The sequence below is a fragment of the Haliotis asinina genome, chromosome 8 (assembly GCF_037392515.1).
Source record: "Haliotis asinina isolate JCU_RB_2024 chromosome 8, JCU_Hal_asi_v2, whole genome shotgun sequence".
Taxonomy (NCBI): Eukaryota; Metazoa; Mollusca; class Gastropoda; order Lepetellida; family Haliotidae; genus Haliotis; species Haliotis asinina.
Window position 1 is genome coordinate 28925433 of NC_090287.1, and position 16707 is coordinate 28942139.

The following is a 16707-nucleotide window of genomic DNA, read 5'->3' on the forward strand; positions in this document are numbered from 1 at the left end:
TTTTACCATTAGGCTACCCTACCGCCCCAGCTTTCCGTATGATGACCCAGTCCATCAGAGTTACCAATTGCTTCTGGCCCTTGATGGGCACTGACCAGTGAAAAGGCCCTCAGCAAGCCGTGGAATATTGCTGACTGCGGCGTAAAACAAAACTCACTCACTCACCTTGATGGGTATCAGTCACATTCCACGTACACATAGACTGATGCTAAATGATGAAGTAAGCATGCGTAAGAATAGATACCTTGCCTTGCAGTTCCTGGTACTTGTTCAGTCTCTCCTTGAAGTATATCCACAACACGTCACTGTAGTCTCCACCAGTCACCGAGTGCAGGAATGCTTCCAACAGGTGCTCCCTTCTCTTACTTAACAGGATTCGGATGAAGAGCCCACTCTTTCTTTCATTATCAGTCTCTGCTGAGATGGACGTAAACTCGTCATCGTTGATTTCATCTCTGTGCGGAAAGTTACGAACAATGGTGTCCGTAGTAGCTCCAAGTCGTTGAATGATGCTGTCTTTGTGGTCAGATATCAGATTTGCATACACGTCGGCAATGTCGACACCGAATGCCATGTCTAAAAGTGTTGTTTCACTGTGTTGGTGGAATGTATTTGTACTGCCCTGGTTACTAGCAACCTTGTCGTAATATTAGAATCGATCGAGTTTGTGGATGGAATGAGTGAGTTTGGTTTAATGCCGCCTTTACCAATATTCCAATAACATCACGACATGGAGCACAAGATATTGGCTTCACACATTGTACCCATGTGGGGAATCGAATCCCGGTCTTCAGCGTGGCGATCGAACGCTTTAACCACAAAGCTACTCAAACCGCGCTCCGCACCGAAAGAAGACTGGTCAATCACTGGTTTGCTTGGTATAGTAGATCACATAGAGGACGCCATGTAAGTGAAACATGTGCGGTTTTAAACCAGCTATAGTATATCTATTTGTTTACCATATACTTCTGCCCACGAATACGTACTTTCGGATGTTTATTCACAGTAGCGGACGGAGTTGCTAGTGGACTGACTTGTAGTGCTTCATTATTATTTCTCTCGAACCCTTTTAAAAAAGACACAAGGAACATTATAATATGATTCAGTGGTGATTGTAATATATACTGGACAAAATAAGTTAGGGGGATTGGTATTGTTATGATTGATATCTTACATGTGTGTCAATAAATAAATATATCAAAATTAACATAAAATCCCTAACTATTTTTGTCCAGTATAGTTGCAAGCAACTACTTTGACTTTGTGCATTCTACATTTATCTACATTTTATTGATATATAATATATCTGAAATGGACAAACCCCTTTTCATGGATTTCATTTTTAATAAGCTGTCCTGAATGTTTGAAGACAGATGTTGCTACGTCAGTGTGGCCATGTTTGATGACAAATACCAAATGAATCGAGGGACGAAGGCTTTGTTGTGAGTGGCCCACATGTTCAAATATTAGTGTTTTCCTATAACTGAACGTGGCTCTTTGCATCGGTTGCAAACTGGTCAGCTCACATCAATGTCTGCCGTCTATCTCTCTCTCTCTCTCTCTCTCTCTCTCTCTCTATATATATATATATATATATATATATATACAGTATGGTTCAAAATTGAGAATAGCTAAAGCATTTCATATTATTAAACGAGAACAAATCAGATAAAATTGAATGTATTGTGAAAGTGAACTGACCTTTTCATGTTGTGTAGGTAACAATTTAATATTTTATCAAGTCTCCTTGAGCTTCACGGCACAGTCTAAGACGGGTAGGCATACTTCCTATCAGAGAGGTTAGTGTCTCGTGAGTTATGCTGTCCCAGTATCGGACCACTTCTCTCTTCATGTCTTCAATTTTTGTCAACCCCTTTTGATTCACACATTCCTTCATCATCCCCCAAATGTTCTCAATGGGATTTAAGTCAGGACTATATGCAGGAAATGGTAAAGCAGTCACATTTTTCTCCTGAAACCACTGCTTGGCATGTTTTGCTGTGTGTTTAGGATCATTATCTTGCTGCAAAATCCAGTCATTTCCATAAAACACATGTGCACTTGGAAGGAGAAAATTATCTAATATGTTAGTGTAGCGTTGACTTGTCCGATTTCCCTCAAACACACACAGCGGGGTCGTTCCTAATAAGGATATCCCTCCCCATACATGAAACTTTGGGCTGTATTTAGGTCGTCGATACAACGGTGCTGACGCAGACTTTGTACACATTTTCACATTATTGGGATATACCCATATTGAGCTTTCATCAGTAAAAATCACATTTTCCCAGTCAAAGTTTTCATGTGCCAAACACCACTCAACACGCCTGTCTTTATGTTCTTGTTTCATGAGAGGAGAAGGAATTCCAGTCTTTTTCTCCCATCCAAGATCAATCAAATTTCTTCTAACTGTAGATTTTGATACAACTGTTGATCCCCTTTCTATCATTTCATACCTGATGTTGGAGATGCTTGCCCTTTGCTTTTTAGACGCTAAAATTCCCAGCCGGACGCGATCTGAGAAGTCCAATTTTCTGGGTCTCCCTGCTCCTTTCTGGTGCCCCAAATCCTTTCCCTCTTTAAAATTCTTCCTAATCCTATACACAGTAGAAAGAGGAGTTCCTGTTCTCTCTGCCAATGTATTTACATCATCAATTCCTTGATTACACAACTCAAAAATCAACCTTCTTTTACCTTCAGCAGACATTGTTGACAGTGCTGAGGAAAATGACGTCTGCTACAAATTCAGGGGAGGTAACTCTAATTGTACTATACTCAGTAGGCCAAGATGAGTTACCTCCCTTATACCATTACTTAGTTTTAAGTATCAGTGAATCAGTTGAGGTGTTAAGATAGCTCAAAGTAAGAAGAAAAATTCTCAATAATTATGAACCAGACTATATATATATATATATATGTATGTATATATGTATGTGTGTGTGTGTGTGTGTGTGTGTGTGTGTGTGTGTGTGTGTGTGTGTGTGTGTGTGTGTGTGTGTGTGTGTGTGTGTGTGTGTGTGTGTGTGTGTGTGTGTGTGTGTGTGTGTGTGTGTGTGTGTGTGTGTGTGTAAAATTGAGGATTCTTACACCCCAGTGAATCACTGTCACTGGAGATCAGTTACGACAGCAGCAGGTGATTACACACACTCAAAATGACATACCACCAGAAGAACCTCTATTCACTCAGCTTGCATAAATAGTAGCTTAAAGCATTTGATGCCTGGCGCGACAGTAACAAAGTGCAGAATCACGTCGAGCTACGGATATTCATTGTAGCTGATATATGTTACAACACAACTCAGAAGAATAGTTGCATATACATGTTAGACAAACTTATAAATGAAACAAAGGATACAGTGTCTTTGTCAGACACTCTAACATACGTAATTTGTTAAAAAAAGTAAAAAGTTACCTCAAAGTGTTACTGTCAAAGCTATGTACTATGTATTTCTGCCACAGTCCTTGTATAAATTCTCGATTCAGTCGAGCTACAACAAAGCTGTCTGTAAGTAGAGACCCGCGAACTACGACCCTGTCAATAAAAGTAACTCGTGTATTTTCTTTTCTTGTCCTGTGCTGCGTAAACATATGGCTATGATCCCATGTTGAGGTATACACAGTTATTTGTTCGTTCATGTACCGGCATGTATTTGTTGAATAGTGGCACTGATCATTCTGTTACCCAGGTGCATATGTGTGAAGGTGCTGTAGTACGTATATTGAGTGGGTTAATTAGTTTTACGACGCTTTTGTCACTGCTGTTTGCATTGATAAAATATTACACCATAATGAAAACGTTTCTTCTTTCTTTAAATAAAAATGTCTAGATGAACAAACACAATTTCTACTGGAAAGAAACCCAGTACTTTTGATCATTAAACACTAAAGCAACCCATGAAGATCCAGATTAGAACTGGACTCCAACAACCCATATAGAGGCGACTGACGAGATCGATTCGTCCGCTCGCTGACTAGGTTGACACATATCATCGTATCCCAAATGCGTTGTTTGATGCTCATGCTGTTGATCAGTTGAATAGTCTGGGCCAAACTTGATCATTTACACACCGCAGTCATAGAGCTGGAAGAGTCCTTTGTGCAGCGTCCAATAGGAACAAGCAAATAAACAAAGACAAGGATTTAAATAACTTCAAACACTAACTTTATGTCCAAACATTAGATCACCACATTCCCCGTTCAATCAATCACACAATCACTCGGCTCTCAAAGCGGATGACCTTCTCAACATCCATGGTATCATTCCAAGATGAATGTTATGTATCAAGTATCGTTCCAAGACGGACAGTATTTATATGGCATCATTCCAAGATGGACAGTATATATATGGCATCATTCCAAGATGGACAGTATTTATATGGCATCATTCCAAGATGGACAGTATATATATGGCATCATTCCAAGATGGACAGTATTTATATGGCATCATTCCAAGATGGACAGTATATATATGGCATCATTCCAAGATGGACAGTATTTATATGGCATCATTCCAAGATGGACAGTATATATATGGCATCATTCCAAGATGGACAGTATTTATATGGCATCATTCCAAGATGGACAGTATATATATGGTATATTTCCAAGATTATATTATATAATTCCAAAATGAACATTATTCATATTACATAAATCAAAGATGAACTTTAAATATATGAAATATTCCTAATATATTCCAAGATAAACAATATCTGTATGGTATCACTCCAAGATGGACATAATATATATGGTACCATTCAAAGGCGAATATTATCCATATACAATCATTACAATAAGTGTTTCTATGTGGTATCATGCTACGATGAACAATATATATACACGGTTCCATTCCAAGATGAACATAATCTGTATATACACGAAGAAAGTAATTAAGCACCCTGTATTTTCACCATGTACGTAGAACTTCTCGTGCTAACCCCGATGGCAAAACGAAAGCTTTTTTGTCATTATGCGTATCTTACATTTTTCTACACACACACAAATCGTTTCACTTCGTGGCCACCTCGGAATAATCCGGCACAATCTCCTTGTGGGATACGTAGAAAAATGAAAGCTGTCGAATGGGTTCGTTTCGAAAGTACGCGGAAGCGGAGAATTGTTTCGCGAAGGAACTCTTTTCGAATAACTAAGGGTGCCCATTCGCAATATTCCAGGCTTAACGTAACAGGATGCAAATACTCGATTCGATATCAGACAATCCAGTGATCGATATCATGAGCATCGAAGCGCATAATGTAGCGAACACAATATCGGCGTTTTTGTCAAGTCGACGTTTTGTTTATACGACATGCATGGATCGGCGAGGGCAGGCGAAGACAAGTTACCACCCGGATCTTAACATAGCTTTCAAATCCTGAAAAACAATTCACACATGCTTTCCTGTTTGTACATGTCGATATTTGACTCGCCGTTCCATGGGTTTGTGACGTATGTCATCTGTAGGGCAGGATACAGTCTGTTTCTGTGAACAAACTATACTATATGATAGTGTCTCGAAAGGATATGCGCATACTATAGGCTGAATCCCACAGTGAGCTTTGCTTTCTGCCGAGGTTCCTAACGAATACGGAAAGGGTTTTGTCGAATTAGTCCCTACTCTAATGAAGGCAGCCTGGCTTTCTGATCACAAGGAGATTCTACTTTGTTGAAGCCATTCGATGAACATCATATTTTGGTTCAGGCTTATCGATTGCTGTACAAATTATCCACACTAATTGAAATCAGAAAAAAACTAGTATATTATATTGATTTGCGTTAAAGAGTCGGAAATAATTAGGTTTCGAACATAATTGAATTTATTTCACAACGTAGCACGTTAATACGGTAAGAAGGCTTAAACTGTCGCAGATTGCCCTGTAGACACTTAGCCTTTGGGGAAATCTTGCAATGTTCCTAATATTCCGAAGCTGATTAGATTTTAGCAATAACATTGTTGATCTACATTCAAATGAATAGCGACGGCAGCTGTCGCTCGATTGGCTTAATGTCAAATGACCGTGATTCCTATATAAACGAAGAGAATAGACTCAGATATACGACTAACACTTAACACGGAGACATTAAGGTTTTCATTTAGTATGTCACTGCAGTATGTTTGCAAATTAATTTTAAAATTAATCCGCCCAGCTGTCACCGGACGGTGATTGATCGCTTCAAGTCTATTCTCCAAAGGTCACAGTCCCCTGCGTTTGTGACAGGAAACAGTTTGGATAGAGAGGATGTACCTGTATGCAATGTCCACAGCCAAAGATTTGACCATTATGCAATTTCCGTGTGTCACGTCGAAGTCCAAACTCGTACATACCAAGGTGGAGCGGGGGTTACCTGGTGGTCGCATAAAGGACAAAGGCTAGTTGCTTATTCAACTTGACCTGGACCCATAGAATACAGAACCCTTTTAATACAGATATGTACTACTCATCAAATTAGCAAAACGGTTATTTTTCCACGAGAAACCGAGTACGATTTTGACGAAAGTATATACTAGTATTCATCAGTATAAATGAAGACCATGTGGCAAAAATCATCAGGGATAACAGGCTTGGTCACCCTTTCAATTTCTGTTGAAGGTCAGGCGATTGACATATCATTCCTTTCGTCATTCTTCCGTGTTTTTTCCTCTCATAGAAAAAACAACCTTTCATATGCCAGTCTTTGAAATTACTAATAACAGCGTTACAAACATACCCTAGCCTTTCGACTTTGCCGAGTCTGAGTGTCATCAAACTTCTTTCAATTCCTCCTAAAATATTAAGGCTCATACAGAAAATGGTGACTGTAAGCATCTTCTATGTTAATTTTCCAGTAAGATATTTTCATTCCTTGTTCGTGTTTCGTTAAAACACTGAATGGAAGGCGCATAACTCTTATGTATGTATGTATGTATGTATGTATGTATGTATGTATGTATGTATGTATGTATGTATGTATGTATGTATGTATGTATGTATGTATGTATGTTTTCATGGGTACGTATGAAAAGGTACAAGAACCTGAACACGATCTGCACAGACCCGATGTTATTACATCATTATGCACCTCCACACTGTCACCGCACTGTCCCAGACCCGAGCAGACAAACTCATTACAACAGCGTCTGAATCTCCATGCATGACGCGGTGAAGCACGACGATCTAATTCCTCCAAGTGGGACACATGTAACCAAGCACCACTCATAACAACAGTCTTCCAAGCACGGCCATCCATCAACATTATCGGAGTACCACCAGACATCATTCGCTGACTAACCCTGCCTCCACCCCCTCCCTGGCGGGAGCGCATCTTCCTCTGTCATGGGCTCGCCGACTGACTCTGCTGCAAGCATGAGGAACAACATGTCGCTCATTGACGGCACTAAGGTCGTGAAAGGGGGCGGAAAGGCAAAGTATATTGTGTGTGCAGTGGTCGCGTTGACGTTTTTGATCGTCGGTATCGTCGTAGGGAGATATGGACTGTGTGCCACCCCAGACGGGGTGTATCTACTTGGAGTGCCCGATACTATTAATAAGGACGGAGATCCAGATATTGGACAACGGTTGATGGATTCTATAAGTAACACAGAGATTGAGGATAATTTGAGGTATGTGACTGTATTCGGTGATGAAGCAGACCTGTTTAATCATCAGGTGAATATTGTACATGATTCACATATCTTGCGATCTCGGCAATCTGACCTGTAGTACAGATACATAAACGAGCAGATATAATGCACAATCGTTTCCACGCCAGGTTGCAATCTCTCATAATTGCTAATGTTTGGAAAGGCATCTCTGTATCAGTGAAAACGTTCTTACCGGTATTTTGACCACACTGTTTCTGTCGAATAATTTGAAATTCAAGTAAATTAACGATTACATATTTTTTCGTAGAACTAGATATTTATTTCGAGAAGACAAGTGGATAGTCAAATACATTTAACAGATGGCGAGTATGAAATTTAGAATATAGTTTAAATATTCACTTGTTATATTCCACTTACTAGTATGTACTAATTATTTCTTTGATGTAACGCTATGTCAGTACATTGATATATTTTGATTTTCAAAATCTTAGATTTGTGGTTCTGTCTGTTAATTTAATATCCAGCCATTTCTGTTGCAATATATAATCAGTTTAGGGTGTACACACCGAAAATACAGGTACAATAAAGTGTATTGTATCATATGAAAATTGCATATCACCTCTCTGCGGTTACATAATACGAAATGATACCTACCAAGTGTGAACAGAATTTATTGCGTTTGTTTACACACAACGATTACATGGTATACAATCAAGTCTTGTGTAAGATTGTTGTCATGTACATATATACATTTATGTGTAATTGCGTATCCCTGGACGTTATCTTCAAGCACAGGGTATGCATTCATCTCGACGATCCTTTATGAACTAAACCGTTGTGCAGTCTTAACGTTTCATAAAAAAAGAATCGTGGAATTTTAACTTAATTTTGTTCATGAAATGAAAATGTTTCTGGAAATGATTTGAATGTAAAACGAATGAAAAACCACGTTTAGCTGGGATGATTGCAGAGAACGACCCCTTCTGACACTGAATTGTTGCCAACATTCTACACGTATTTCAAAGCTTCATCTAATAAGCGGGCCTCTAGTGGGAAATTTCCCGATGATTGAATGTGAAATTGAACAAGAAAACAGGCTTAGTTGACAGGAATACCAATCTAGACACATCTGTATTTCCCGAACCTGACATTTGTGAACCTCTCCACCTCTTGGGCATCCTTCAGTCATCTTCCTGCCTCCAATCGCTAGCCGATATTGAGATTGCCCGAGCAAAATATAATAAGCTCCGTTTCTTTATAACGAACAGAGATAACGAACTATTCTTTTGGTCTCGACCAGGCGGTGTAAATATGTGTATTGCGCACTACGGCTATAGCGAACTGACAGATATAACGAACAATCGTTTTAGCTCCGACCAGGTGTTGTATGTATATAGCGAACTACGGTTACACCGAACTGACCGATATAACGAACAATTCTTTTAGTCTCGACCAGGTCTATTGAATTAGTGGTCGGTTTGAGTTCGCTATAACAGATTACAGGTGATGCAGCGAAGTTTCGAATCTGAGTCATTTTCGTTCACAGGTTCTTATATTTATATATTTAGAGTTTCTAAGATTGAAACTTGTTGCAAACGTCTATGAAATCACAAGTTCATAATGCTATACAAACCTTTTGAAGGAAATAACGGACGTAAAATCAAGTTCGTAAGCATAAGCTTAAAGCCTTACTGTATGATGAACATGTGTGCGCGAATCAGTAACGAATGCCAGGTGTTCGAGAACTTATAGAATAACAAGAATAAGTTGTTTGTTCAAAGTAGATTCTGTTTTAATGTTTCTAAAAATACATGTAATCATTTACTTCAGCTAGCGATTTAGCCTTGAAGGATACTTTACGTTAGACAACTGGCTGTGCTCAGTCTTTTACTCTATGTTATAAATATCCATCTTTTATCGTGTGTATCTACGAGAGTCTGGTCTGACCTTTAGAAGTCCACTGCCCTAATTATACTAATACATATAAGTCCGACTTTCTACATGCTCGTTAATGCACTGCAATAAACATGCAGAGCTCCACTGTTCAATCGAGGAGCTTGACGGTTGACATACTGGCATTTACGGCAACCAAAACATGACCGTTTGAAAATAAATGCCTTCCCATAATCTCTGCTAGGTCGGTTATAAATGTTAACAGATGTGCCTTCAGTTGGGTATTTGGTGTGAACTCAACCTAAACCAGCTAAATAGGTCGAAACCTCCAGTTTACTTGTTAACTTACCTATGTTTTATTAAAGTATAATGATATTATAACGATTAACCATTTATCAAAGAACTGAAATGTGCTCTATGTGGCTTATCAGGAAGTGATGCAATATGATAATGGAACTTGTTCGTATTTTTCACACCTTTTCACTTTTATACATTTAAATACTTTAAGTCATACATACTTTGTCTATAATCTTAAAAATAATATCATGACATACACTCTGTATAAAAGCAAAATGGGAATATTTGTTAGAGACATGACAAAGCCATCAGCAAGACCCCAAGGTCTTGGCGTCACCTGTTAAAGTATCCAGTAGGTGAGCTACAGTGTCTTAACAAACTGTGAGAATGTCTTTTAAGTATTGCCACACCTTTCCATGTTAGCCGAATCATACCAAAAGACGTTAAAATGGTTCTTGTTGTTCTCTGCCTGGCGCTCGGCATTAATGGGTAATTAAAGGCTGGTCGGCTCAGGGTCATTAAATGTATCTGAGTCGGGTATTCATGCTTAGCTGCTACATGGTATCTCAGTGAACTAGTACCATAAAACCAGCTTGAGTCTGGGCTAGTACAAGCAGCCAAACATTCACACGTATGTATACATGAGCGAAATATTCTTTAGTACGACGTTATGCTTCTTTCACCTTACCTCTGTACGCTGAAGACCCGGGTTCGACTCCCCATGTGTGTCGAGCCTACTTATGGTGCCCCCAACCCCATACTGTCAACGGGGCGTGTTCGCACAGTTGCAAGTTACTTTATCAGTCAAGTCTCTCTCTCTCTCTCTCTCTCTCTCTCTCCTCTCTCTCTCTCTCTCTCTCTCTGTGTGTGTAATATCAGATTTTCTTTTTCTCCGACACAATTGCTAAAATCATTCTGAGAACGATTATTCCCTCGGTATATCATGCACTTCATGGCTTTCAACAAATCGAGTTATTATTGTTCTGTCATAGATTTGATAATGTGTAATTGTGACAAATTGAAAAAACAAAATCGTTAAGCGGTCGCTGTCCGGAAAGTAGGGCACAATAATGTGTATTTTGCTCTGGTAATTTGAGTTCACTCGACGGATTTCCGTGTGTTCAGTTTCACATAAAGATCATCTGTAGGTGAAGTTTCCGTATGTGTTTGAGTGTGTCTGTGTGTGTGCGTGCATGCGTAGAGTAAGGTAAGACTCGGGTAAGTCGAGTAAAAATTCGTTTTTTGCATGAGGATCACAGTCAGTGTGTACATGTAAATTCAGTGTCTATCAATCCAGTGTCAATTATAAAGATAAAAAGTAGTTATTTACATAATGTATAGCATTTTTTTATTTTGTTTTAACGGTACATTGTACTGTTGTCTTTATAGCCCTCGGACACCTCTGTTGTCCTTTTAGCACTATAAATAAAAGATCGTGTGTCGCCGTTTAAGTCGGTGTAGGTGAATCACAGCCGTTCCATTAAGCCACGTATGTAGTTATTATGAGGTGTTATCATTAAAGGTATAATTTGACATGTGGAATTTGTCAATTGGTGCTATTTTGACAAAGTGGATGTCTACAGTGATAGTAGGGACGATGGATGACTTTTGAAACTGCAATTACCTCGGGCTCTGTGGGAGAGGGTGAGTGACAGAGTTAAATGATAGATGTAAAACATGTCAGACAGAGAGCGGAGAGAGACATGGATGAAGACCCCAGAGACGGGAGGCAATGGGAGAGATGGGACACACAGGGGAGAACACAGTCCCGCATTATACGAACCGTTATGATTGTGTATCAAGTGAGTGAGTGAGATTAGTTTTACGCCGCGTACAACAATATTCCAGCCATATGGCGGCGGTCTGTAAATAATCGTGTAAGGATCAGACAATCCAGTGATCAACAACATGAGCATCGATCTGCGCAATTGGGAACCGATGACATGTGTCAACCAAGTCATCGAACCTGACCACCCGAACCCGTCAGTCTCCTCTTATGACAAGCATAGTCGCCTTTCATGGCATGCATGGGTTGCTGAAGGCCTATTCTACATCGGGACCTTCACGGGTGACTGTTTCAACGGGACCTATTCTACATCGTGACCTTCACGGTTGACTGTTTCAACGACTCCGTTACTGCCTTAGACCAGCATCTTGTCTCTGAAATGAACACATTTTACGACACGTGAAAATCCGAGGTTAGATGTGGTGTTCAGCAGCCCATGCTTCTCGTAACCGGATCGGGTAGACTGATGCATAGTCAGTTTAATTGGAAAGGAGCCACAGGGAGACCAGAAATTCAGAACCTGAGGAAATCTAGAATGGCTTTAAAGCTTTAGCACTGCAGAGAAGGCTTGGCAATAGGCAAAATAATGCGTTTCAGGGACTGTGAGACAGACTTGGGATCGGGCAGTTAGGCTCGCTAACTTTGTTGACACATGTTTTCGTATCCCAGTTGCGTTTGTCGATATTCGTGTTCATCACTGGATTGTCTGATCCAGACTTGATTATTTACAGATCCCAGCCATATAGCAGGAATATTGCTGAGAGTGGCGCAAAACAATAACTAAACAAAACCTAACCTATGTTAAAGAAAAAAAAACCGGTTTGTTAATTATGCTTTATAAAAATGATAAAAAGGAGCCGAGATATGTTTTTTTGTCTTCAGAATGGAGATGAAAATAGTCTGGTACTATACCAAGGAAACTCCGCATTTCCAAAGATGGCTACTCACAGAATATCAGGTGACCCGTGGCCAAAACAACAATACACTCATCCCCTTTGTAAATATGTTTCCGTGTTGAAAATTGCTGATCCTTTAGCTCAAAGTTTATGTTTATAGTGTGCTTTGCATAGCTTAGCGACGTTTCAAAGTTCGACAATGCCTCCATTTTCATGCTTTGAAATGCGTTTTAGTACGCGCGATTTTACTGGCAATAACGACGTACTATACAGGTATGCGTCTCCTGTTAGGTGACGGAAAGAGACGTTAATGAAATCAAAGTATCACGCCCTTGAGTATGCGATCCAGCTATGCATTACAGATGTATACTCTTGAACAGCTAATTTGTTGACATTCCAGACTTTTATCAAAACGACCACACGTGGCAGGGACCCCCGCGGACTTGGAACAGTCTCTGATGTTAAAGGAATTCTGGGAAAACGCCGGTTTCGACGACGTCAAGCTGACGCCATACAAAGTCCTTTTGTCCTACCCTGATCCCAAGGTGCCCAATGTGGTGCGTCTGTTGGACGAGAGCGGGGGAGTTGTGTACGAGTCCCCACTGAAGGAAGCAGATCTCGCTGGGGAGAGTGATCCAGATGCCCTTCCCCCATATAACGCTTACTCCCCTCCAGGAAATGTCAAGGTAGAATTATGAATAACATAACGTGGGAGTGAATTTGTCAATTTAAAATTAGATTATGAAACTAAAGTGTTTAGCAGTAGTTGATGATGTGTTTAATGCCACCTACGACTGCAATTATATGACATTGAAACAGCATTTATATGACAGAAATACCATAAACAAGTGAGTGCGTGCAAAGATATTGGATGGAAATTAGATGCGTGAACATTTTTAACTTCGTACTTTCTCAGACAGGATTAAGTCGCTGAAGACTCTCTTTGCTTTCGGATGGGTTTTCACATCTGCTGTTTCGGAGGTCAATTATATTTCCTAAAACAAGTGCAATATAGAACAAGCTTTATGGATAACAGCTTCTTTTATTCATGAGTACGACGTTTCGAGAAAGATTCTTGTACCGGTGTCAACCAGGAATAACAAAGGTACAAGAATCTGTATCGAAACCTTGCTCTTCATTAAAACTGTGTGCTCGCGATTAGGTGCCTGACTCTGAGGGTGCGGGTTCGAATTCCGGATGGGACTCAACCGAAAAAAGTACTAGAATTTGTACTTTACTAAGAAAGTGAAATCCCAAAACTGTAACAGTTCTATATTGCACTTCCCAACTTCTAACATGCCACTAAACTAACTAATAACAGGTACATACTTGCACTGAATAAACACAAACAACAAACAGTATTTTTTCACTCGTACGCAAGTTAAGGGTTCATTCCTCCATGTAGTACGGAGTAATGTTGTTTTTTTTTCCAGCAAGAAAGACATTTATGTTTTCATGTTTCCACTCACTGTGAATGAACTTTATAGGCGGACCTCGTGTACCTCAACTATGGCCGCGTGGAAGATTACCAGTGGCTGCAGTCTAACACCGGTATCAACGTGAAGGGAAAGATCGTCATAGCAAGATATGGGAAAATATACAGAGGGAGTCTGGTACGTTGATGTATGTTCCTTGATAACTGTGGACTTTACCTACTTTCACACATACTCAGTAAATCAGCAAATAGGAAGGTCGTCAAACAAAGGTCATCTTTCACATCTAAATGGTAGACTGTGGAAATCCTGCTTCAACATAGAAAAGCTCGATGCTCGATGTAGCGGCCAAAGAATACATCTGGCATGAACCTTGGTTGTAATGTATACCAAACATGTATACTGTTGGTTGACACATATCATCGTATCCCAATTGAGTACATCTGGTCCCGACTCGATTATTTACAAACCGCTGACATATAGCTAGAATATTGCCGTGTCCGGTGTAAACAAACACCGTGTCCGATGTATTCCCACACTGTTCTGGAGTTTAACAGCAACCAAATCAAACCTGGACGGAGGGGTAGTCTAGTGGTTTAATCGCTCAGTCGTCGCAGAAATCATTGTTCTGTTTTCATATTGCTAAGAGCGTAGCTATATCATGCTCATTATGCTTTTGAAGGCTCTCTATGATCTCCATAGTATATATATATCTGCGACGAAATATATATATAGCTGCAAGGAATAACACAGCTATGAAAAACCGGGTTTCGTTTTCAAAGAATACAGCAGCATTGGGCAATGGCAATGGCAACACCTAAATGGCTCGCCAACATTGTTGGTTTATGTCGTACCTTCATGTTTCACAGGTAAAGAATGCTGAAGACAGGGGGGCAGTTGGAGTCATCATATTCTCAGACCCAGCTGACTACGCTTCCGGAAGTGACGACCGTGACGTCTACCCCGACTCCTGGTGGCTGCCTCCGTCTGGAGCACAAAGGGGGACAATCTACAGAGGTGTTGGTGACCCGCTCACTCCAGGATACCCTGCAATAGGTAAGCATCACAGAAAACCATGACATCAAGCTTGTGAGAGAAAAGAGAATAGGAGAGAAGACGGTTCTGAAGCATACATGTGCTTAACTTTGTCGCGAACACCTGGTGTAACTGATTTTCATACAATTTTCATGGATGTACGTCTCTCCTACACCAAATAGATTTTGGTCCTGACGACAGTCAAGCTTGGGTGGACTTTTCAATGACTATCAATAGTACAAAATCGAAACAAATATAATCGAAGAGCGAGCATAAACCTAAGTCCTACCAAAAGTATTGGCATCTATATCAGGTGGCGCACTGAAAGCAAAATGGGGTGAAATCTATCAAATCTGTCTCTACTTGCAATGCAGTTTCCAAAATGACACTTTAAGATAGTGAACTCTAACTTTTACATTACGTTAATATTCTGCTGCTATACCTTTACTGTAATTCCAATATTTGTGTGCTTTATCTACATATATGTCTGCATTGGAAATGTTCGATATAACCGTACCATATATATTTAACAGTTTTAATGTATGAATTCACAATGTTTATTCTCCAGACACAGCATACAGATACAAAGTAAACGAAACAACAATACCGATGCCAGCAATACCTGCCCACCCAATCGGATACGGAATTGCTGGGAAGTTATTACGGTAATAAGAAATTTCTGGGTCTGTTTAAGGCCACATGCAACCAGAAAAACAAACATAATTAAAACACAATTACTGCTTATTCATGACATATAATATACATTGCTGATTGAGAAAAAACAAATAAACAAAATTATACTGGAACAATGGCGGATCAAAAGTGCAATATTTTGGACTTGGGTAAACTTTCTCGAAACGAACCACCGGGAGATCGAACCAGGTCAGAGCGGGTGGTTATGCAGTGAAGTGTAACGAAGACTTTTCATTGTTTGGTTCATTTGCCGATTTTTTATGGATAACAACTTATTTATTGTATATGATGCAACGTTTCAGTATGGATTTAAATATCGTTGTCAAGCAAGAGTGATAGCGGTATGAGAATCCATACCGAAACGTTGCATGATATACAACAGCTTAAGAAGTTGTTATCCTTACAAAATATGAATAGAGATGTTGGGTTTTGTAAATACACGCTGCCTGCATGTCCGTTTGATCCAATCAACAAATACTGAGACGGGCAGCTACTGCTTGACTGGAAACTGTCGTTCGTCCACGTGCGAAGCAGAACTTAAAACTGCAATGTGAGTTTGCACTGGTTTCCGTCCGCTACAGTCATCCTGAACAAAATGGATGTAGTTTGTTTGCAACCAACAGATGTAATAGAATGTTATCTACCTGTCTGTGTAATAGCATATTACAGAAACGTAACCCAGGTGCACTTGCAATTAGTCAATGTATAATGTTTATGGTGTATAGCCTGATAGGTGTTAAGTTCAAATTGCATGTGGTCAGTGATTGAAGTTGGGTATTGTATATTGTCATTAGCAGACAGGCCAGCAGACACATAGGTGTCAATAAAACAGACTGGATTTTGTCAGTGACAGAGACAGATTGTCACAATCAAGGTATTATGACATTTCAGTTTTCAAGCTGAGGAATTTTAGCTATGAAATTAGTCTAATGTCACACTTTCTTGAAAACTTGGTTTGCAAATCTCCATGTGTGGGGTCAGTGGATATTTATTAATGCAGACCAAAGATGCTTGCAATCACCAGAAACATCTCTTGTTCTCCACTTCGACCGTAGCGATAACCCTTGCACGCACGCATCACTTGCTGTGTTT

At 39.8% G+C, this 16707-nt stretch overlaps 1 protein-coding gene across 1 annotated transcript in view; it reads left to right on the plus strand.

The window, feature by feature from the left end:
- The first annotated feature begins 7116 nt into the window (after window positions 1-7116).
- Window positions 7117-16707, plus strand: part of LOC137294200 (N-acetylated-alpha-linked acidic dipeptidase 2-like) — a 24407-nt gene continuing 14816 nt past the window's right edge. The window contains exons 1-5 of the mRNA XM_067825200.1: window positions 7117-7600; window positions 12855-13140; window positions 13942-14067; window positions 14757-14943; window positions 15491-15587. Of these exons, the coding sequence (XP_067681301.1) occupies window positions 7314-7600; window positions 12855-13140; window positions 13942-14067; window positions 14757-14943; window positions 15491-15587 (983 nt within the window). The 5' untranslated portion in view covers window positions 7117-7313. The remainder of the gene's footprint in view (window positions 7601-12854; window positions 13141-13941; window positions 14068-14756; window positions 14944-15490; window positions 15588-16707) is intronic.